General features: G+C 41.0%; 2 protein-coding genes across 4 annotated transcripts in view; one reads left to right on the top strand and one right to left on the bottom strand.

Annotated features, from left to right (window-relative positions):
- Positions 1-14,265: 14,265 nt before the first annotated feature.
- On the bottom strand, positions 14,266-15,774 carry Mrpl17 (mitochondrial ribosomal protein L17). The gene is made up of 3 exons (XM_090348258.1): positions 15,554-15,774; positions 15,156-15,224; positions 14,266-14,833 (listed from the first exon to the last, which is right to left on the bottom strand). The coding sequence occupies exons 1-3, from the start codon at positions 15,725-15,727 to the stop codon at positions 14,546-14,548; spliced, it is 531 nt and encodes a 176-aa protein (XP_090204384.1). The 5' UTR covers positions 15,728-15,774; the 3' UTR covers positions 14,266-14,545.
- LOC150053280 (uncharacterized) overlaps positions 15,607-24,058 on the top strand; it is a 187,980-nt gene continuing 179,528 nt past the window's right edge. For all 3 annotated transcript variants that reach the window (XR_016538085.1, XR_016538084.1, XM_090348259.1), the window contains exon 1: positions 15,607-16,036. Coding sequence is in view for 1 of the 3 variants with exons in the window: in XM_090348259.1 (XP_090204385.1) it covers positions 15,806-16,036 (231 nt within the window). In the remaining 2 variants the exon portion in view is untranslated. The remainder of the gene's footprint in view (positions 16,037-24,058) is intronic.

Genomic DNA, 24,058 nt, shown 5'->3' with positions numbered 1-24,058 from the left:
TTCTCATTCTGCATGGTGGTTAGCTTTCAACAAAACCCAAGTCATACGCCTCTGGTACGGCAGTTTCCTCTGGAGGTAGGTCTTTTTTTGAGAACAGAGATCTAGATATATGTCACGGTTTTGTTGTGTCTTGGTTTTTTTTGGTCCCCCTGCTGGAAGCAGAAGGGAATGTTTCCTAGTCTTCTCAATGAAAAGCTCTTGGGACTCCCAGTTGTTGGTTGTCAAATAAGAAATCAGCTGTATATCTTTTTTGGAGATATGTCTATTTGAATCCTTCAAATTGGTCACCTCTATTATTGAGCTGTAAGTGTTGGATATATGTTTATTTACATATTTATTAGCATAGAGAACTGTTTCATTGTGATATTTCTATACATTTATACAATTTGTCTATATCAAACCCTCTATCACTCTTCCTTACTCCCCATTTCTAAAATAATTCCAATAGGCTTCATTGTCCTTTTTGCATGTATGCAAAGAAACGACTTCAATCATATGCATTCTTATTTACCTTCATTCAGTCACTCTCTTCCTAATACCCCCTCCCCACACAAAGCACATTTTACTTTCCTGTCATTCATTTTTAGTGTGTATTAATTGTAAGGGGTTTCACCATAGTAATTTAGGCATGCATATATAGCCCTTTCTATTGTTTTCTCTTCTCCCCTTCCCAACTCACTATTGATAAACAGCTTTTTGAGTTCATAGAGTTGCAATGAATTTCAGAATTACTCTCCACTGTCTTTTTTCCCCTTACACACCCCCCACACCCACACACACATCATATGTATATACAGATATGCACATTCATGAATACATGTGTACTTTATATCTAGCTTCATCAAATAAACAAAAACATGATATTTAGCTTTATGAGCTTGGCTTATCTCATTCAACATGATGCTGTCCAATCTAGTTTCCAGAAAATGACATGATTTTAGTTTTATTTATAGCTGTGTAATATATACCTATCTTCTTTATCCATTCATCTGTTGTTGGGAACTTAGGTTGATTCTACTGTTTGGCTGTTGTGAACAAAGTTGTAATACACATAGGTCTATAGGTATCTTTGTTGTGTGTTTATTTACTCTCTTTTGAATATATGCCCAATAGTGGTATGGCAAACTGCACAAGTCAGGAACAGAAGCATCAAGAACCAACTCATACAGATACAGTCATCTAATTTTCAACAAAGGAGCCCAAAACATACACTAGTGAAAAAACAGCTTCAACAAATAACTCTAGGGAAACTGGCTATACACAAGCAGGAGACCGAAACTTGACATTATCTGCCATCTTGTTTAAATGCATCAAATAATGCAAAATAAGACCTAAAACTTTAAATCTATTATAGAAAAATACTGGAAGTTATAGGCACCAAAAATTATTCTGAGTGAAACTCCTGTTGCCCAGAAACAAAGAATGGAGGATAACAAATGTGGCTATATCAAATTTTAAAATTTCCGTGCAACAAAGGAAAAAAATTGCCAGAATAAAAGAATAATCTGTGAAATTGGGAGAAAAATCTTCACCAGCTTTTCAATAAATAAGGGATTAATATATAGAATATACAGAGAGCTAAAATTACCTTCAACAGTAAGCTGTTGCCTTATGCTTATAATCCTGGCAACTCAGGAGTCTGAGATCCAAGGATCATGGAAAGCCACCCCCACCCCCAAATAGTGGTATAGTGCTAGCCTTGAGCAAGATAGTTCAGAGACTGTGTACCAAGGCCCTGAGTCCAAGCTCCAAGTCTCCTCCCGAACCTCTCCTTCAAACCAATAGAACACCAACAAAAAACTCAAGAATAAAAACAACTAATCCAATGGAAAAGGCAGTTCTCCAAGGAAGTACAAATAGCTAATTGATACATGTAGAAGTGTTCAACGTCCTTAGTCATAAATGAAATACAAATCAGAATCACTAAGATTGCCTCTCACTCTAGTCAGCATGGCAATCATCAAGAGAACAACAATGCTGGTGAAGTTTTGCACATGTGGTGGGGAAGCTCTTTAAATATTGTTGGTTGGAATGTAAACTAGTGTGTGCATTTTTTTTTGTGGGTCATTAGGCTTGATCTCGGCCTGGGCACTGTCCCTGAGCTCTTCAGCTCAAGGCTACCGTACTACTCTGGAGCCAAGCCTCATTTCCCATCGATTAGAGGTTAATTGGAGATAAGAGTCTCAGGTCGTTTTGTGCCCAGGCTGGCTTTGAACCTTGATCCTCAGATCTCAGCCTCCTGAGTAGCTAGGATTACAGGCATGAGCCACTGCGACCCAGTTTTAGTGTATACATTCTTGATATAAGTTCTTTATCAGATATGTGCTTTACAAATTTCTCTAATTCTGCAACCATCATTTCGTTTTAAACTTCTTTGACAAAGGCCATTATTTTTATTTCGTTGCTTGTGCTTTTGTGTCATGTCTAAGAAGTTGTCTAATAAGATTTATCTCCATATATTTTTCTAAGAGTTATTACCAAAACTTCAGCCCTTACTCATGAGGCCACTGGTCCATTTCAAGTAATGTTTGTATGTGGCTTCAGATGAGGCTCTGCTGTGTGTAGGGCTAGTGTTCCACAGAGGTTTATATGTAAAGGTTTGGTCCCTAAGGTAATGGTATTGGGAGATGTTGTAGGCCTTTAAATGGTGAGCCTGGAGAGAGGTCCTTGGTTTATTGGGGTCATAGTGTAGAATAGGATTTTAGGTCCCTTCCCATTAGCCTGTCTCTGATCCAGTTGGAGATGTGAACATCTTGTTCTGACATTTGCTCCCCACCACTGCCTTCTGTACCAACAGGTTGACGTAGACAGAGTTGGCCTTCACCAAGAGTTGGCCCGCACTAAGTTGCTGGAACTGTAAACCTTCCAAACAGCTGTGAACTAAATACAACTTTTCTCTTTATGAAGTTAATATCGTTCTGTTATTTTATTGTGGCAATGTAAATCTAATACAGTCCTGGGGCTTGAACTCAGGGCCTAGGTGCTATCCCTGAGTTTCTTTTGCTCAAGGCTAGCACTCTACCAGTAGAACCACGGCACCACTTCCGGCTTTTTCTGTGTATGCGGCACTGAGGAATCAAACCCAGAGCTTCAATACATGCTAGGTAAGCACTCTATCCCAGCCACATTCCCAGCTCTTGACTTCTTTCTTAATCTCATGTAATGGCATACATTTTGCCTTTAGTATACCTGACAGGTCAGTCAGTTTCTCTTCAGGTCTCCTCCCACTGGCTTAATTTAGCTTTCCACCAATTCCCCTTGGATTCCTTAATTCTTCTATTTGATTTCCTTGCTTCTAGTCTTGTCCCTTTAACCTATTTCTAGTCCAATGCATGAATGATCTTTCTGAATGCAAATCAGATCCCCTTTCTCTTCCTTTAGAAAAAAAAATCCATCAGTTGCTTCCTCTAGTCTTTAGGATAAAATCCAAACACTTTATCATGTCTTAGAGTCCTTTGTAACCTGATCTTGCCTGGCTTTCCTGCTTCATTTCCTCTACTTTTTCTTGAACTACTAAATCCCAGCTGTACCAAATTACTTACTTGGAATTTCTCAACTGCTCCATACTATTGCATAATTCAGTGCATTTATACCTGCACATCTTGCTGCCTGGACTGCCCTTCTAGCTGACATCTCTTCCCTGTGCTTGATGAATGCCTACTTTTTCTTCTTCTTCTTTTTGTAGTACTAGGGTTTAAACTTAGGACTGTATTTCTTAGGCAAATATTTTACTTCTTGAGCCACGCTCTCTCCCTATCTCTTCACCTTTGAGGCACTCATCTGCAGCATGAATTCTGAAAAGTTTAATGTCAACCTCATTTCTTGGCACTCCAATATGCCTATGCCTCACGTGCAACTACTTTTATATATACTATCTGTGTTACACTGTTGTACTTGTTGATTGGTGATGCATCCCTTCATCTTGTCCACTCAGGACTTGATAGGTTTATTTTTGTATTCGCTATCAAACAGAATATTTTGATATGCTTGCTAACTTTGATAATTATTTTTTCAGTGCATCGTATATACACAGAGGAGACACTGTTTTATTTTTACTGTGCCTAATTTTGCAGGTTCGCCCCCCTTTTTTCTTCTTCCTTAAAAGCTTTCTCGTTCTCTTTACAGGTTTTGTATCCTGTTTGTCCTCTTATGTCTGACCTCAGCCTCCTTTCCCTCTGCATGTGCACTCTGAGTCACTCCATCCATTTCCTTAGCTTTAATTGCTGACAACTCCCAAATCTGTTCTCCCAGAAAGACCTCATTCCCAAGCTCCAGATGGTCCCAGACATCTCAAACTCAGCAAGTACAAAACTAAACTCTTTTTCTTTTCTTTTCTTTCTTAGGGATTAGAAAAATTAAAAGAACTGTAGGAAAGCTTCTGAAACAATTTTAAGGAAAAACAGCTAGGAATTAAGCCTAGACAATATTATTTTTTTCTACGATGTTATTTATTCACTATTGTATTTTAGTTCTTTTTCATATATTTTTATTGTAATTAATAGAAGGGTTACATGATATTTGCCAGATAGATGGTGTATTAATTCCCATACATTGATACCCTTTCACATGTCCTGGTCCCCATTTCCCTCCCCACACCCCCACCCCTCATCTTGTTTTCGCCCCTTCTCTATCCAATTTCAAATAACCAAATACAAATATATCCGATATATCAGGTAACAAAGTGAGATATTGTAACAATATGAGATAACCAAGGGACAGCAAAAGAGATGAGAGATAACATAGTACCTTAAGAACAACAATCATTCATTATATGGCTTATGTTTCTATATCCTAGAGATCCTTTCATTTAGCGTTCTACTATATGGCCTTTTGTATCAAGGTTTTGCTCTATTGCAAATCTCTGCTAGGAGAGCCCAAGGTTTCTACTGATTATGACAAATGAGGGAAACCATTGAGCCTAAGTTCCTTTGAGTCTGGCTTACTTCACTTAATATGATTTTTTCTAAGTCTTTCCATTTCCTAACAAATGGGGCAATATCATTCTTTCTGACAGCAACATAGAATTCCGTTGTGTACAAATACCACATCTTGTTGATCCATTCATCAACTGAGGGACATCTAGGTTGGTTCCCTATCTTTGCTATGGTAAATAGTGCTGCAATGAACATTGTTGTGCTGGTGGATTTAGTATGTCCTTGTTTCTGGATAATTGGGTAAATGCCAAGTAGTGGAATTGCTGGGTCATAGGGGAGCTCTATGTTTAATCTTTTGAGGAACTGCCATATTGCTTTCCATAGTGGTTGAACGAGTTTGCACTCCTACCAACAGTGCAGTAGTGATCCCTCCTGGCCACATCCCCTCCAGCATCTGTTGTTATTAGTTTTATTGATCCTGGCCATTCTAACTGGAGTGAGGTGGAATCTTAGAGTTGTTTTGATTTGCATTTCTTTTATGACCAGAGGTGTTGAGCATTTCTTCATGTGTCTATAGGCCATTTTTGTTTCTTCTTCAGAGAAGACTCTCTTTAAGTCTTTGGCCCATTTTTTAATGGGATGGTTGTTACTTTGGAGATTAGTTTTGGATTGATTCAATTTTTTGAGCTGTTGATATATTTTAGATATGAGGCCTTTGTCTGTTGTATGGTTGGTGAAGATCTTCTCCCACTCTGTAGGCTTCCTAATTAGTTTACTAGCTATGTCCTTCCTAGACAATATTATTAAGCAATATCATTTTTTCAATGACATTAGTAGGTATAGCGTTAGTATTTTTTATCTACTTGAACAGTGCAATGCTTGCTGAGAGTAAACAGCCACACAATGCAGGTAGAGTTTATTAGAGAACAAACTGGTATCCACATGAGGGTCCATGAAGAAGGGCAGACCCCTGGCAGGCTCCAAGTTTAAGTTGGTAGGGTGTGGGTGGGAGGAGGTGTGACCAGGGTGGTCCATGATGTGACATCAGAAAAGGGAAGGTGCCTGCCTCCAGGTATGCCAGTTACAGGAAGCCTATACAGAAGGGAGAAGTTTCTACTCAATGGGGTGAGTGGGGTTCTGCCTGGGGGCCTTCCTGGGTGGACTTACAAACAGCAGTTACATTTCTTTAATACTGTGTTCTTATGCTGGGTGAATACTCATGTACCAAGGTATAGGTAAAGCTACCATATAAAAAAAATTATCTTCTCAGAGCATTGTTTAATAGTTTTTTTGTATGTACATATGAATGATGTACAATATAACGCACAAGAATTAAAAATGTGGGGCACTGGTGGGTCATGCCTGTAATCCAAGCTATTCAGAGGGCTGAGATCTGAGGGTCACAGTTCAAAGCTAGCCTGGGTAGAAAAGCCTGTGAGATTTTTCTCTCTGATTTACCAAAACACTGAAAGTAGAAGTGTGGTGCAAGTAGTAGAGTACTAGCCTTAAGCAAAAAAGCTCAGGAACAGTGCCCAGGTCCTGTATTCAAGCCCCAGGTCTGGCACTGGAAAAAGTAAATAAAAAGAACTAAACATCTTTATTTTAATATTAAAAGTATACATACATTGTGGAGTTGAATGCAAAATGTCAGTAAGGTTTAAACTCCTTTCCCCAAAATGTAAGAATGTAGACTACTTCTATCAATAGAGAATCTCAGATTTAATTACTAAATTTATGTTGGAGAGTCAGAGGAAGTCCACACTATGCCTGTGCATTTACCAGTGTGGAGAGGATAGTCTTCAGGGTACAGTTATGCAGGTCAACAATGAAAATCTTCTTTGCAGGAAGTTCTTTTTCAGATAAAGAAGAAGGAAACAAGAGAAGGGAGGGATTTGTGAGGACAAATTGCAGATCAAAGTTGAAGAAATCAGTACAACAGTACACCAATTCATTCAACACTTATAAGATGCCTGTTTTGTTCCATGATCTTCACTGGGTGGTGGGAAAGATGAATTAGACGCATTCTGTGCTCTTAAGGAGCTCACTATTTATTAATGTACAATATAATTATGCCACTGCTATAATGTACAGTACAGTGTAAAACTAGACTACCAGATAAGAAAATACAGAAAATATTCCAATTTATAATAGCATCAAAAATAATGAGACACAGGAATAAGTACAGCCACAGAGGTGATAGATCTGTATCCTGAAAACTATGACACAAACATGAAGATAACACAAATAGCTAGACTTGGAAGAATTAATATTCTTAGATGTCCATACTATCTAAATGGATCGACAGATGCAATATAATCTCCATCAAAAAATCAATGGAGTGAGATGCTGGTGGATTGTGCTTAGTTACTCAGAAAGCTGAGATTTGAGAACTGAAGTTCAAAATCAACTTGAGTAGGAAAGTAGGTGAGACTCTTATCTCCAATGTAACCATAATAGATCACAAACAGCATAACCTTACAACCTCACTAAAGAAGCATCACATATACTGATTTCAAAACTATATTACAAAGCTGTAGTACAAAGCTCTATCTGGTACAGGCACAGAATCCTGAGATAGAAAGTAATAAATAAACCCATGCATTTACTTATCTGATTTTAGACATATGTGCCAAGATTAAAACTAGTGAGGGGAAAGCCTTAACCAATGATGTGGGGAAAATTGGACCCTTGCCTTATATCATCCAAAATTAATATGAAAAGGACTAAAGATTTAAGTATGTGAAACTAATAAAATGCATAGAAGAAAAACATAGCCGAACAAACTGTCTGACATTGACCATGACAGTAAAATTTTGTAATAATATCAAAAGCATGGGCAAAGAGAAGTAGGGCTGTAAAGTTGTGGATGTAGCTCAAGTAGTGGAGTGCATGTCTAGCTAGCACAAAGCTACAAAAAAAACTATCTCAATACTACAAAAAAAATAAAAGGAAGACTATGTAATGAGTCAAAAGAATCAACTACAAAATGAAAGGGCAACCAATCTACAGAAGAAATACTTGTAAACCATAAATGTGATGATGAGGAGTTGATATGCAAAATAAAGAACTCATACAACTCAACAACCCCCCCCCCCAAATAACCTGACTTAAAAATCTGCAGCTATGCGCAGTGGCTCATACCTGTAATCCTAGCTAGTCAGGAGGCTGAGATCTGAGGATCACAGTTCAAAGCCAGCCCAGGCACTAAAGACCGTATGACTCCTAGCTTCAATTAATCACTAGAAAACTGGAAGTGGTGCAGCTGCAGAGATAACGGTGGTAGCCTTGAGCTGAAGAGCTCAGGGACAGAGTACAGACCCAGAGTTCAAGCCCCACGATCCACCAAAAAACAAAAAAAAAATGGGCAAAGGATCTGGATATTTTCTCAAAGAAGATATACAGCCAAGAAGCATATAAAAAAGTGTTTTAAATCACTAATCATCGGAGAAATGCAAATAAAAGAAACTGAGATAAGCTGGGTGCTGGTGGCTCATGTAGAATCCTAGCTAGTCAAGAATCTGAGATCTGTGAGTCAAAGATCAAAGCTTGCCCAGGCAGGAAAGTTTTTGAGACTCTCATTTCCAATTAACTTCTCAAAAGCCAGAAGTGGAGCTGTGGCTTAAATGGTGGAGCACTAGCCTAGCACAAAAGCTCAGGGAGAGTGTCCAGACCCTGAGTTCAAGCTCTAGGTCCAACACACACACACACACACACACACACACACACACACACACACACACACACACACACACAGAATTATTGAGATAACTCCCATCTGTTAAAATGGCTTTTATCAAAAGGTCAAAAGAACCAGTATTAGTAAAAATATAAAGGAAGGTGAACTTTATATAAGTTGGTAAATCCATTATGGAAAACATAAATAAAAATAGGACTGCCATGTGATCTAACAACCTCACATATGAATATATATGTAAAGGAACTGAAATCAGTACCTTGAAAGGTAAACAGTTTAACTCACAGTAACAGAATAGAATGGTGTCGCCTGGTGCTATGAGGTGGAGGAAATTGGTGATGTTATTCAAAGGGTCTACCCATTTCTCTTCCCTCCCACTTTTACCTTCTTCCCCTTTGCTTCCTTTGGTTTTAGGGATTGAATTCAGGATTTTATGTATACTAAGAACCCTTGGATTTAAACTTTCAGTTAGAAAGTAAACTGTTGGGATCTAATGTATGGCATTGGTGGTGGCCAATGTGGTAGAATAAAGAATTTGGACCAAGGTAATATGTTGAGCTTTGCCTGAGGAGCTTGGTGAACACTTCACATACAAAGTATCATTTCAGCTTTTTGCCTATCTTGAAAAAAGCTGTGTTTTCTGTTTTCCAGGAAATTGGCACATGAAATGTGTGGAAAATTAATAAGACATATGCTTATACTCATTTAAATCCCAGGGGAGAGGAAGGAAATCATTTCTTTTGTTTCATGGGTCTTTAGCAGCATGGCTCAGCTCTGTTCTTGCACACAGTACTATGTTTATTAATTTTGTAAAGATCAACCAGGGTTCAATATGACAAGGATGTAGCTTATTCTTCATTTAATAAACATATATTTAGCAACTACCATGTATTAGGCTATCACACTTAAGAAGATTTGGAGGTGGAGGCATGGGGATTCCAAGTTTGAAGCTAGCCAAGGAAAAGCCCTATCTCAGAAATGAAACAAAAACAATAGGTCAGGAATGGGAAGGGGTGTAATTCAAAGTTAGAGTGTTTGTCTAGTTAGTGCAAGGCTTTGGGTTCAATTCTCAGTAGAGTTCTTGGCTTCAGAAGCTTGACTGAATGAAGGAATCAGTTGATAGGCAACTGAAATACAGTGTGATGAATGCTTTCATAGGTTTATGTCCACAGGGCTACAATAGCATACAGGGTATCTGCTCTCAGGATGATATGGAGTTCTGAGGTTTCAAAAAGACTTCTCTGCATAATTTGTATGATAAGCAGGAGCTGACTTAAAGGACATTATAGTAGAGGGAACATCTTACATAAAGTTATAGTTTCCCATAAAGGGAAGCAGTAAGTAATGGTAGAAGACAAAGGGACTGGGCTGTAGAGAATCTTTGTGCTATATGATTTCTAATTTTAACCAGTGGACGCAGTGGTTAATCACTAAAATGATAATTTAGACCAGGTTGTAAAACCAACTTACTGAATTGGGACCAGAATATTAGTATGCATGTTTGCAAAGGAAAATGTTTTGCTGAAGCATATGTATAAATAATGATAGACTTGTGCAAATGGCCATAATCACTAAAGACTATTTCTTTTGTTGCTGTTGGTGGTGGTCATGGGGCTTAAACTGTGGGCCTGTGCGCTGACCCTGAGCTCTTCAGCTCAAGGCTCTTTACCACTTGAACTACAGTGCCACTTCCAGTTTTCAGGTGGTTAATTGGAGATTAAGAGTCTCAAGGACTTTAGTGCCTAGGCTGACTTTGAACCTCAATCCTCAGATCTCAGCCTCCTGAGTAGCTAGGATTACAATTGTGAGCCACTGGCACTCAGCTTAGAGACTATTTAAATATAACTAGAATTTAATATAACTAAGAGAGCCTGTATACGCTACCTTAGTATTAAATGTGCTATTCTCAGTACCAACTTCAGCTAGTATCAGTTTCCCAGTGGCATTCAGGAAAACAACAGACTTAATTCTTATTTAGCGGAACACACTCTTTTCAGTGACTATTAGTTGAGGCTCATCCATTCTAAGCTCATCAGAACAGATTGCCATATACAAATGTGGGGTGCATGTTTGGACATCAATTGAGGATAAGGAACTTAAAATGCAACATGAATAAACAGAAATATTGGAGGCATAGGTGTGGGGATGGTCAGAAGGTCCACCCAAATGTTTATGCATTTAGGTAGGTAAAAGTGGCAAGGTGGTAGGGAATTCATGAAATGGTAAGAGTAGAGAACTGTGCACAGAGAAACATCCAAAATATTTTCACATGCTTCTTGTGCATAAAACTAAAGGCAAGGAAGGCTGGGAATGTGGCTTAGTTTCAGAGTGCTTGCATAGCATTCACAAAGCCCTGGGTTTGATTTTTCAGTACCATATAAACAGAAAAAGCCAAAAGTGGTGCTGTGGATCAAGTGGTAGAGTAGTAGCTTTGAGCAAAAGAAGCTCAGGGACAGTGACCAGGCCCTGAGTTCAAGCTCCAGGACTGGCAAAAACAACAACAACAAAAACAACCAAAAACAACAAAAAAAGAAAACTAAAGACAAGGAAAGCAGCTAAAATAGTGAACAGATGCCTGGTTGTTGAAGGAGCCATCACCAGGGAATTAAGATCAGATTTCTAACATTACAGCTATAGTATGGAGGCAAGCTAGGGGCTGTATTAATCCAGGATAGAAATGTCCTGGACTTCATTTTAGGGAGAAAGATTTCAGATCGGAGAAGCATGGCAACATATAGGTAAATAAATATGTATAGAAATATATCAATATGCTGGACACTGGTGGCTCACACCTATAATCCTAGCTCTCAGGAGGCTGAGATCTAAGGATTTCGGTTCAAAGACACCAGAAAACTGGAAAAGGTGCTGTGGCTCAAAGTGGCAGAGTGCTAGCTGTGAGCTGAAGAGCTCAGGGACGGCACCCAGGCAGAGTTCAAGCCCATAAACAAAGGGGGAAAAAAAGAAATGTATAAATATGACTTAATGAACATAAGCCAACATTGACAGCTTTTTTGATTATAGAGATTGGAATTACATTCTTATTACCTCTTTAAGATGGTCAGTTTTGAGGGTGGTGGTATCAACCTTGGAAAGAACTGGAGACCAAGATGAATTGTCTTTGAAAGTGGTGAGACTACTTGGGTTTGGAATTTTAAGTAATATCTTGACTCGAGGGCACATTCCATCCCTTGGGGTGGTTATTTATAGGCCAGATTAGTAAAATTCCTGATACACTATTTTCCTCATTATCTCCTGCTTTTAGCGTTGCCAAAATTGTAAAGGGAATGAAGTGTCCCTGAGGCCATGGTGACAGTGGCCCATTCTTTTGAGCTTCTTTATGACAGTTTCTTCCCATCTCTTTAATTCCCTAGTATTTATAGTTCAAGCTCTGACTTACGGTAAATATCTGATAAATATGGTATCTCTGGCACCTAAAATGATGCCGAGGACTAGCAGATGCTTAATAGGCACTTAGGGAAGTATTCGGAGATGCATTTTTGGAGTCTAGCAATTTTACTCACCTGTTCTGAAGACTTAATGTTTTTTTCAGGGAAGACATATTTAGGAGTCAGGGATGACTTCTGGCAATGTAATGGGATGAGACAGAAAAGGTGAACTTTTTGGGAGAACCATTTAGAGTGTAGTTTTCACTGAAAAATGCTGTCTAATATATGGCATTCAGAATGTGGTGTAAGTCAGCTTACTGGCACTATTGGAGAATAAACTGGAGAAAAAGAGCAGATGAGTCTCTGATTTGTGCAGTTCTTTTTTTGATTTGTGCAGTTTTAACAAAATATCACCACTGTCCTATTATTTAAGCTCGTCTCTTATTGCTAGACCAGGCCAGTCTAGTTTTCCTTTATCTATCAAGCAATGGGTGGGCACAGTGTTCCAAATACACTTTTCTCATTTATAAAGGAATACTAACTACAGGAGATGGTCACTATCAAGTGTCTAGGCGGAGTGTGATAGCCTCTTTTTAAATTTTGCCTATCACTCTAGTGGAGGGAGGCTGAGTCTTATGAGAATGGCAGTTTGGCTGGATTATATCCACAGTAATTAATGGATACAAATGAGCTCACTCCTTCTCACATGCCTTGGCTGTTCTCAAACCGGATTTCCCTTTTCTGAGTTCTCACAGGTGCCAAGTTTTTACAACAATATAAACTTCCAGGAAATTCCCAGAAGGTTTAGATTTCTAATTCTCTTCTGGCCTCACCCTTCTCCCCATACCAAGAGGAAGGAGCTTATCCTGAGGCTCAACATCCTGTTAAATACTTCCACCCTTCAGTTAGGATGGTAGCAAAACAACTTTTTAGGTCCTCCACCAAAACCCACTCAAAGGCTGAGGAGTATTCATGAAGTTAATGTATTATCCTGCCTAAAAACCAGATTGGTTGTAGTGTTCTCTTAATGTTCTCACACTACTAGATTACAACTTTTTCACGTACAACTTTCCATTGCATATTTATTTCTCCTTCCATCAGGAAGTATCCTGAAGAAATCTCAACAGGCTTAGCGCTAAAGTGTGGCTTAAATGGTAAAGTGCCCTGGTAGCAAGCTTACAGGCCAAAAAATAGCTGGACACTGGTGCCTCAGACTGGTAATTCTATATTCAGGTGGATGAAATCAGGAAGACCTTGATTAGAAGCACAGAAGTCTGAGATAATGTCTCCAATTAACAAGCAAAAAGAGGAGTTACTCATGTGGTAGAGCACCAGTTGTCAGTGAAAAAGCCAAGAGGAAGAAACCAGAATTCAGGCCCAAGTCCTGACACAAAATCAAACCAAACAAAAACCTTGGGCTTCTGTGAGAACTCAGCAAAGGGAAATCCGGTTTAAGAATGGCAAGGGAATTCTTAAATGAGCAGTGAGCTCATTTGTATCCATTAATGACTAAGGATATACTCCAAGCCAAGCTGCCATTCTCTCTCTCTCTTTTTTTTTTTTGGCCAGTCCTGGATCTTGAACACTGCTTCTTTTGCTCAAGGCTAGCACTCTACCACTTGTGCCACAGCACCCCTTCTAGCCTTTTCTGTGTATGTGGTACTGAGGAATTGAACCCAGGGTTTCATGCGTGCTAGGCAAGCACTCTACCACTAAGCCATACTCCCAGCCCCTAAGCTGCCATTCTCTTACAGAGACTTGAGTGGTAGGGAAAATTTGAAAAAGAAAAAAAAAAAAAAAGGAAAAAATACAGAAGTAGGCTTCAAGTGTGTTTGTCTGCAATTTCAACAACTAGAAAGGCTAATAAAAGCTAGCTTGGGTGACAAAGGAAAACCTTACCTTTTTTTTTTTCTTGCCTGTCCTGGGCTTGGGCTCAGGGCCTGAGCACTGTCCTTGGACTTTCTCAAGGCTTAGCACTCTACCACTTGAGCCTCAGCACCACTTCCAGCTTTTTTTCAATGTATGTGGTGCATAGGAATCGAACCCGGGTCTTTGTGCATGCTAGGCAAGCACTCTTCCACTAGGCCAAACTCCCCGCCCAGGAAAACCTTACCTTAAAAAGAAAAAAATAGTAGTACTAAAAAGACACTGGAGCTGGGCACTGGGGATTTACCTTGTAATTCTCTACAATGAACCATCAAAATACCAGGACTGGAGGTGGCTCAAGTGGTAAGAGTACCAACACACACATGCATGCACACGTACACAAAGAAAAACACAACTAATCAAATACAAAAATACAACTCAGATCTAAGAATCAGAAACATAAACCTTGAATTTACTCTCCTAAGGAAAACCCAGCAGTCGAGCAGACTTTATATACCAGGAATTCTAGGGGAATAAAAGAAAATTTATGTACACGGGTCTAAGAAATTTTATGTCTTGTGCAAAGAGAGGGCAATCTGCCCTCCAGTTCTGGGCCCCATCAGGACTATACATTTTACAACACTATCTCCATTTCTCTTGACATTCCAAGAGCTGCAAAGGCCCATGATCCTGTTCACTGAAGAGTCATAACCCTTCAGCTCCAGTTAAATTCTTGGTGTTTCAGTTGAATGGGAGCTGCTGAGGCTGGCTTCCTGGTTTTGGTGGAGGTCCTGTCGCAGCCCCAGCAGTAGCTGGTTTAGGAGTGTAAGGTTGCTGTCTCTGAGAGGCACAGGTAGTGGTGGCAGGAAGTTCCCTTTGTATTCGATCACTGCCATCTTGGCTCGATCTTGCTCACTTCGATTTGGGATCTGCAGCATTCTGGTGTAGCCTCCATTTTGACCTTGGTACCGTGGAGCAAGTACTTGAAAGAGTTTTGGGATCAAGTCCTTCTCCTAGATGAGAAAAGTTATGCAAGCAAGAGTCAGGCATAACTACAGAGGTTATTTATTTTTCAGCCACTTCCAACAGTTTGGGTCTAAACTCAAAAGAGGCTGGCCTCTCCTACCGCCTAAAGTTAAAGAATCTAAATTACAGAGGGTTATTTATAGGCAGTTGTGCAGAAGCACTGAGTTCAACTAACTTATGGTTCTAGTTTAGTTTACATTGGTCCGTGAGTGTGCCAGCTTAAATGTCAGGTCCCTCTTTCTCTTAACTGCTCCCTTCCTGGTCTGGGCACGAAAGGTGAGATTTGGGAAGCAGGCAAGGAACACTCACTGTGAGCCAGAAGTCAGCCATGCGCATGGCTCGTTCATTGGTGTCTCCCAGTTTTCCATAGTCGATGAGCTGTGAGGACAGAAACATCACGGATACCCATCACGAGCAAGAACAGAGGCGCCGCGTGATTCTTAGAACGCCTAACTGCAGGCGACTTCACTAGCCAAGCATCAAATCCGGGTCACCCTCAACTCCACAGTGCTAACCAGAAATCCATTTAGGAGGTGGGAGGAGAGGGTTCGGCTGGAGAACTACGGTGGGATTCAGACTTCGGGAAACGTTCACCGGGGCAGACCTACGCCCTCCCCACACCGACAGACCCCGCCCTCCTCTCAGGCCCGGTGTCTCCCCCCCCTCCCCGCCCCCCACGCCGTGGGTAGTCGGGTCCGGCCGCCAACCTTCTCGGCGTAGCCCCTCATTTCGTCCGCGCGCGCCCACGGTGCCTCGATGCGCTCATGTCGCACCAGTCCCGTAAGCAAGTTACGTAGCAGGTGAATTCGAGACTCGGGGCCAAGGCCCAGGCGCCGGAACACACGGCCGTGAGAGATAGCCGCAGCGACCGTGAGCCGCATCTTCCCAGTGTCTCCCAGCCCCAAGGAGACCGGAAGTGGGAAGTCTCGCGAGGAAACGAAGAGCTTTCAGGGGGACGCATGCGCCGTAGCTCGGTGCGTGGCAGCCTGCCTCGTTGGCAGTCTAAGGGAGGGCGGAGAAAGAAGGCGGCGAGTTGGGCGGGCCCGAGGCCGGGGACATGTTCGGTGCAGCCTAGCCAGGAAACTTGGCGCCCTCTAGTGTGGGCATCGACGGGCCTTCGGGAGCTTGTGATGCTGGGTCCGCAGGTTTGTGGCGCTTTGGTCGGCTGCGTCGCGGAGCCTGCCGGGAAAGTGAGTACCGGAGGGGAGGCCGGCGCGTGAGGGAGGCGGGCCGTGAGGGTGGCCGGCGGGCGTCTGCGGGAGGCCTGGCCCACGCTGGGCCCGGGTCGGCTGGCGTGCGTGGCTGGCGGCCTGAAAACGACCTTTGGGAACAGATTTCCAGAATGGAGCACGGTAACCTGATGAGACTGATTCGAGAAGAGAAGGCTGTGGAGTGATGGAGGGGCTGAGTGACGATCCGGATGTATGTGCATCAGTGGATGCAGATTTAAAAGACAGTTCCGTAGTAACAGTAAATAAAATAATAGTAAAGGTAAAATAAATAATGATGCCAAAAGAAGAAAACCGATTGACACAAGTAAAAATTGTAAGTTAAAAAAGTTACACCTGTAATCTTAGCTATTCAGGAGGCTTGAGATCGGAGGATCAAGGTTCAAAGCCAGCCTGGGCACACAAGGATCTGAGACTCTTATCTCCAGTTAACCTCTAGAAAATGGGAAGTGGGGCTTGGCTCAAGGGTAGGGCCGTAGCCTTGAGCTGAAGAGCTCAGGGGACAGTGCCCAGGCAGAATTCAAGCCCTCTGACCCACCCCCAAAAAAAGAGGGGCCGGGAATTTAATGCTTGCCTAGCATGCACAAAGGCCAGGGTTTGATTTCTTGGTACCACATACAGAGAAAAGATCAGAAACGGTGCTGTGGCTCAGTTCAAAGCCAGCCGTGGCACGAAAAGTCGGTGAGTTTCTTATTTTCAATTAACCACCAGAAAAAACAAAACAAAACAAAACCGGAAAGTGGTGCTGTGGCTGAAGTGGTAGAGTACTAGCGTTGAGCTGAGATCTCAGGCACAGTGCCCAGGCCCAGCGTTCAAGCCCCACCCATGACCGACAAAAACAACAAACAGGAAAAAAAAAAAAAAAGGAACGCTTGTGAAGACATATAGAATAGACATACAGGGTTGAAGATGGCCAGGTAAACATAGAGACATATATGAAAGAATGCCTTGTCCCCCCAAAAGTAGAAATTGAAATTGTCATGTGCTGGTGCAAGCCAATGAAGGTGCATGAAGGATTGCTGGTAAACATTTGAAGCTAAGACAAAGGCATAGAGCAAATCCTTCCCTAGATCCTTTAGAGAGCAAGACCTGTCCCATATATTAATTTCTTCTAATCGTAAAGCTGTAAGACAATATACTTCTTTTGTTATAAGTTGTGATATTTTGTTTGATAGCCCTAGGAAAGTAACAGACTCTTAGACATAATCACATGCAGTTAGATTTTCACTTATATTTCACTAAAGAATACTTCTTGCTAATTTTAATTTTGAGAAACAGTACTTCACATAAAGCAACAGGTATGCAATAGGAAAAGTGGATATGTTGGTGGAGATTTAATACAGTTTCTTCACAATAAATCCCACAGTTTATAATCATGTCCTTTTCTTGTCTCTTTGGGAATAAGTCTCACAACTTTCAATTTGATACAAGTTTGTTTCCCCAAGTTATAGTTTGTTTCAAGTTTACCAAAATATTTCACATCATAAATTGCTGTTGGTAAAAAAAAGTCTGTGACTATCTTGTTTTAAAGTCAAAGAAGAGGAACATTGGCACTGGCATTATTTGATTCACTATTTTGTAAGGTGGATCTTGATGAAAACATTGAAACATTAAACCTTGACTTTTCTCTGGCAATCATCTTCTGATCATATGCAAAATAAAGTTGAGGTAGTCCAGGCTATAGAGTTTGAGTGGAGTCAGTATAACCCTTTATGGTGAGGTTTCCTCTGGAAATGCTGACCAGCTGTTTCCAGCTTGGCTCATTCTCTTCATGTGGTAGTCTTTCTCCTGCTCCATTTCCTTGTATTATTATTAAGATGGACTGCCTGTTGCTGAAATTATAAGGTCCTTCAAGGTCAGAGAGGGCCCATGACTCAGTCATTTCATCTTCTTTCCCCTTGTCTGACTCCCAGGCGATTAGTCTGCTTCTCTGTTTGCCTTTTATTATTTGTAAAAATTTATAGACTTGGCGGGGTGCTGTGAGTCACACCTGTAATCCTAGCTACTCAGGAGGCTGAGATCTGAGGATCAAGGTTCAAAGCCAGCCTGGGCACAAAAGGACCCGAGACTCTTATCTCCAGTAAACCTCTAGAAAATGGGAAGTGGGGCTTGCCTCAAGGCTGGGACGGTAGCCTTGAGCAGAAGAACTCTGGGAGTTCAAGCCCTATGACCCACAAAAACAAAAATTATAGACGGAATCACGTTTGTAAAACTTTATTAAGTTTTTGAAATAAACATCTCAAAAAGATGTGTGTATGTCTGTGTGTGTGTATTGATCCTGTGGCTTGAATCATGGCCTGGGCACTGCCTCTGAGCTTTCTTGCTAGTGCTCTACCACTTAACGTACAGCCCCACTTTTAGCTTCTTGATTGTTAATTGAAGAGTCTTATTTTCAAACTCAGGGCTTCATGCATACCAGGCAAGCACTCTACCATTAGCCACACTCCTGGCTCTAAATTATTATTATTATTATTATTAATTAGTTGTCAGTTGTGGGGCTTGAATTCTGGGTCTGGGTGCTGTCCCTGAGGTCTTCAGCTTAAGGCTACTGCTCTACCATGTTGAGCCACAGCACCACTTGTGGCCCATTTATTTTCTTCTTTCAAGTGCAGGGGCCTCCTGAATTGTAGTCATTGACCCCTTACATGTCTGTGATCCCTAGGTTGAAAACACCTAGGTTTTGTTTATTCTGCAGGGGAGCAACCTGAGTAAGATCCCTGTGGGGGGAAAACAGTGGGGAAATAAAACTCCTACAAACAAATCTGTATTTTTTATTTTTTGGTTGACCATTGGGCTTGAACTTTGGGTCTGGGAGCTATCCCTGAGCTCTTCAGCCCAAGGCTAGCACTCTATCACTTGAGCCACAGCGCCACTTCCTCAAACCTGTATTTTTGTAAAGGGAAGATACATTTAAATTCTATTGTAGCTCAGTAATGAGTTACCAGTTTTCATGTGTACATTAAAACTTACTATGTACTACCAGAATAACTACAGTTATAAGATGATAATTTCATAAGGGGCTAAACATTAAGCAAAGAGGTGGAGATAGTTTTACATATTTAGAGAGGCACAGTATGGATTTTTTTGTGGAAATATATAGTGGAGGAAATTTAAACTAGCTTAGTAGGTTAGGGAAGGCTTCTCTAAGGAAATGAGGTCTAAGCTGGGATTTCAAGATAAATAGGAGTTAGTGAAAAAATAGTAGGGAAAGAGTCTTCTACATGACATAAATAGACCTGGGAAAATTTTAGACTTGGAGAAAATTTCACTGTTGTTGGAGAAGAAAGCAAGTGGAAGGGAGATAGGGGAAGAATGACTACTGGCAGTGCTATCAACAGGCAGTAGGAAATCCTACCAGAATCTTGTGGGTAGAATGAATTAGTTACTGTCAGGCATTCAAGAAAGTCAGTCCCCAAGACACCCCTCCTCCTCCCCCAAAAGATGTTAATAGTAATAGTGCTTTGGTTGAAGTTATTTTGGAATTTTGTATCCTGATAAGACTCTATATCACCATCTGGTGGTGTTAGAAGAGCCTGCATTGTCCATGAGATTCAGCAAGAAAATTTGAACTAAGTCCTCAGAAATAAGATGGGAGTCATAAAAAGGCAGGATTTAGGGGAAGAGCTAAGAAAACTAATTGTTGTTGGCATCTATGTTTCCAGAACCAGGACCATTTGCAGCCTAGGGTTCCTGGAGAACATAACCTTAGCCCGCTGTCATGGTTGTGGCATGGGTGATAGATACGTTTATGGTCATTATGTTGCCTCTGTTTGCTTTCCAATTTTTATTTGCATATATTTTAATTGTTTGGAGGTGTTTATTGCAATATGATTATATGTTAATAACTTATTTAGGTAAAATCCATCTCCTCTCTGTTACTCATTCTTATTCTGCTCCCAATTCCTTCCTCTTATTTGCAGTTCTCAGTGGGTTTCATTCTGTTTTCATAAATATATAATGCATCATCCAGCTTTTGACATTGTCAGAGAAAAGAATTTAAGGAAGAGTCTAGTCAGATAGGAAGTTTTATTTAGGAAAGCAGCAGAAAAAAAACAGGATACAAAGCACATCTCCATAGGCTGGGGATGTGATCACATGGAAGCATTCCAAGTCCTTTGTATAAGGCAGGTTCCTAAGGTTCAGATCAGACTGGGAACCTACAGTTACTTCTCAGTCGCTTAGATGATCTGGCATGATAATTGTTTGCTGTGGCATCTTTCCTTTCATTGTATATACTCAGAATCGGTAAGTTTGAGATCAGACTAAGCCTTCCAGGTACTTCCTTATAGAAGGTTTTAGAGCAGTAAAGCCCATTATTAGGAGATAACTACCAAAGTGTCTTTTTGTCCAAGCATGAGTTTTGTTAGATTTTTTTTTTGAGACAAGCACCCAGATTCTTATCCACAGCTATCATTATGTCTATAACCTTACAAATTGCCATTTTGCATTCTCAGTGGGACCCTAAGGACCCAGAATAATTAGATTCTTGGTAAAAGAGGACCTTTGGAAAATATTATAAATTTGTGAATAGATGGGAAAATTGCTGTATACATCTGTGTCATTCTGGTATATAGAAAGACAAAACTTTAGCTCTGTAGGAGCATCTCCATCCTAGGCCACGTGACCAAGGCAAGACTCTTTGTTCAGTTTAATTTAATTATGACTTTTGTTTCTGTCTGCTAAAGAAGTCATTTGTAAGGCGTAGGCTTTTTCCCTTAGCCCTACCTCTCCTGCACCAATCCAAAGACATCTATGTTTTGTTCATCAAGTCTCTCTCTCTTTTAATTAATCCACCTGTTTAGTGTTTTCTCATTATTACCTACTAATGAGTTGCCCATCTAGCAGCAGCCATGTTCCATGCTACATTCTACTGCTCTCAGCAGGGCTCTGGGCTTCTCAATATTTGTCTATAAAATGTTTTCCAAAGATTCATGTGTTGAGTAGCTAGCTATTGGTCCAGTTGAGAGGTGATTGAATCGTGAGGGTGATCAGTCTATTGATGAGCTCATAGTTGAATAGTTATTGGGAAGTGGGGCCTAGTTGGAGGAAACAGATGACTGGAGGTCAGCCTTTGCAGAGTATATTTTGTTTCTGCTTCCTCACATGCTTATCATATTTTTTTAAGTAAGAACATCGAAAATTCACTTCCAGCAATTTTTTTTTTTTTTTTTTTTTTTTTTTTTTTTGCTGATCCTCGGTTTGAATTGAAGGCCTGTGTGATGTCCCTGAGCCTTTTCATATCAAGGCTAGTTCTTCCACTTGAGCTACAGCTTCTTGGTGGTTAATTGGAGATAAAAAAAAAGTCTCATGGATTTTCCTGCATTAGCTAGCTTTTAACCTTGATTCTTAGTCTCAGCCTTCTGAGTAGCCATGATTATAAGTGTGAGCCACTGATATTGCTACTCCTAGCATTTGTGTGTGTGTGTGTGTGTGTGTGTGTGTGTGATGGGGCCAGAACTCGGCCCCAGGCACTATCCCTGAGCTCTTCAGCTCAAGGCTACCACCCTAACCACGGGTCTGGGCAGTTGTCCCTGAGCTCTTCAGCTCAAGAGTACCGCCCTACCCTTTAGCCAAGCCCCACTTCCCATTTTCTAGAGGTTAATTGGAGATAAGAGTCTCAGGTCCTTCTGTGCCCGGGCTGATTCTCAGATCTCAGCCTCCCGAGTAGCTAGGATCACAGGTGTGAGCCACCGAGCCTGCATTCCTAGCATTTTTTAGTCATGTTGCTGGCGTAGTAGATCACTGGAATATATTTCTTTTGTCTAACTGAAGCTTACATTCATTTTCTCTTTCCTCTGCCCTAACTTTAGCTTCTGCATTATTATTATTATTATTATTATTATTTTTATTATTGCCAGTCCTGGGCTTGAGCTCAGGGCCTAAGCTCTGTCCTTGGGCTTTCTCAAGGCTAGAGCTCTACCACTTGAGCCACAGCACCACTTCTGCCTTTTTTCTATATATGTGGTACTGAGGAATTGAACTCAGGTCTTTGTGCTTGCTAGGCAAAGCACTCTACCACTAGGCAAAACTCCCAACCCATGCATTGTTTTTTAATACACATAATTTTTAAATTTTAGGGTGACTGTCCTAGCGCCATATCTGCAAGTCTTGTGAATTCTTTTTTTGGGGAAAGGGGTCTCATGGGGCTTGAACTCTGAGACTGGGCACTGTCCCTGAGCTCTTCAGCTCAAGGTTACTGCCTTACCTCTGGAACCACAGCCCCCACTTCCTGTTTTTTAGTGATTAATTGGAGATAAGAGTCTCACTTTCTTTTGTTCCTGGGCTGGCTTTGAACCACAATCTTCAGATTGTGTAGCTAGGATTACAGGTGTGAGCCACCGTACCTGGCTTGTGAATTCTTTTTCATCCTACTTTGGATTTCAGCCCTAATTGAGTAGACCTTCACTAAATTTATCAGTTTGATTTCCAACTTTTGCTTCTCAGTTGCCCATACTCTGTGACTTTGAGAGACCCAGTCTCTTGACCATGGAAACCCTGTTTCTGCTAACATTGTAACTTTGGTTACCTATAATTTTTTTGACCTATGTTCCCAGTAATTATCTATCTTGATGATCTGTCCTGACTCTATTTGCTATGCTCCATTGTTCCTGAGGTCTCCTTCCCCAGTGATAACAGCTAACTGACACCCACCCTTTCCAATTCTAACTTTGCTTTGACAGTAGTATTATTTTCCCCACTACCATCACAGACCCCATTTTTTCCCTCTGGTCCTGGGGCTTGAACTCTGGGCCTGGACATTCCTTGAGTTTTATGCTCAAGGCTAACGCTCTACCAATGGAATCACAGTTCTATTTCTGGCTTTTTTGGTCATTAATTGGAGATAAGAGTCTTATGGTCCTTCCTACCTAGGCTAGCTTTGAACTATAGTCCTCAGATCTCAGTCTCCTGAGTAGCTAATACTGTAGTCATGAGCCACCGGTACCTGGAAAAACCCCATACTTGTACAGTCATTAGATTTCTGCCCCAAGTTATATCTTCCTTGTTTTGGTGTGTGTGTGGCTTCTTAAGAAAAATCTCTGAATCTCAGTTAATAATCACACTGGTTAATACTTGAGGAATTTAATCAAAGACCTGTTTTATTTAAGCAAAACAATTTTGGCTTGAAAACCAATAGTAACGTATGATACATGATATTGATTAGTAGCTACAGGTTTTTATATATTCATTAAACAAATATTAAAAATACTTAATAAGAATTAGCTGAACATTTAGTCCCCTTTATTATTTTTATATTTATTTATTTATTATTGGTTGTGGGGCTTGAACTCTGGTCCTGGGCACTGTCCTTGAGCTTTTCAGATCAAAGCTATGGCCCTATCCTTGGGCCTGGACATTGTCTCTGAGCTCTTCTGCTCAAGGCTACTGCCCTACCCCTTGAGCCACAGCTTTCTAATGGTTAACTGGAGATAAGAGTCTCACGGACTTTAATGCTGGGCTGGCTTTGAACCGTGATCCTCAGATCTCAGCCTCCTGAGTAGCTAGGATTAGAAGTGTGAACCACCTCACCCAGCTCCCCTTTATGTTTTATTTTTTTGCTAGTCCTTGGGCTTGAACTCAGGGCCTAGGCATGGCCCTTAGGCTTTCTCAAGGGTAGCACTCTACCACTTGAGCCACAGTAGTACCACTTTGGGCTTTTTTCCCCCCAGTCCTGGGGCTTGAACTCAGGCCTGGGCACTGACCTTGGGTACTTTTTGCTCAAAGCTAGCACTCTGCCACTTGAGCCACAGCATCACTTCTGGAGTTTTCTGTATATGTGGTACTGAGGAGTCAAACCTAGGGCTCCATGCATACTAGGCAAAGCACTCTACCGCTAGGCCACACTCCTGGCCTATTTGGGGGTTTTTCTGTTTATGTGGTACCAAGGAATCAAACCCAGGGCTTCATGCATGCGAGGCAGGATTCCTGGAGACAGGAATAATTTGATCTGAAATTGAGACTCTGCTTGAAGCAATTTGACAGGAC

This window comes from Megascapheus bottae, chromosome 16 (assembly GCF_031878675.1).
Source record: "Megascapheus bottae isolate mThoBot1 chromosome 16, mThoBot2.hap1, whole genome shotgun sequence".
NCBI lineage: Eukaryota > Metazoa > Chordata > Mammalia > Rodentia > Geomyidae > Megascapheus > Megascapheus bottae.
The sequence above is the reverse complement of the archived record's forward strand: the minus strand, read 5'-3'. Positions and strand labels throughout refer to the sequence as shown.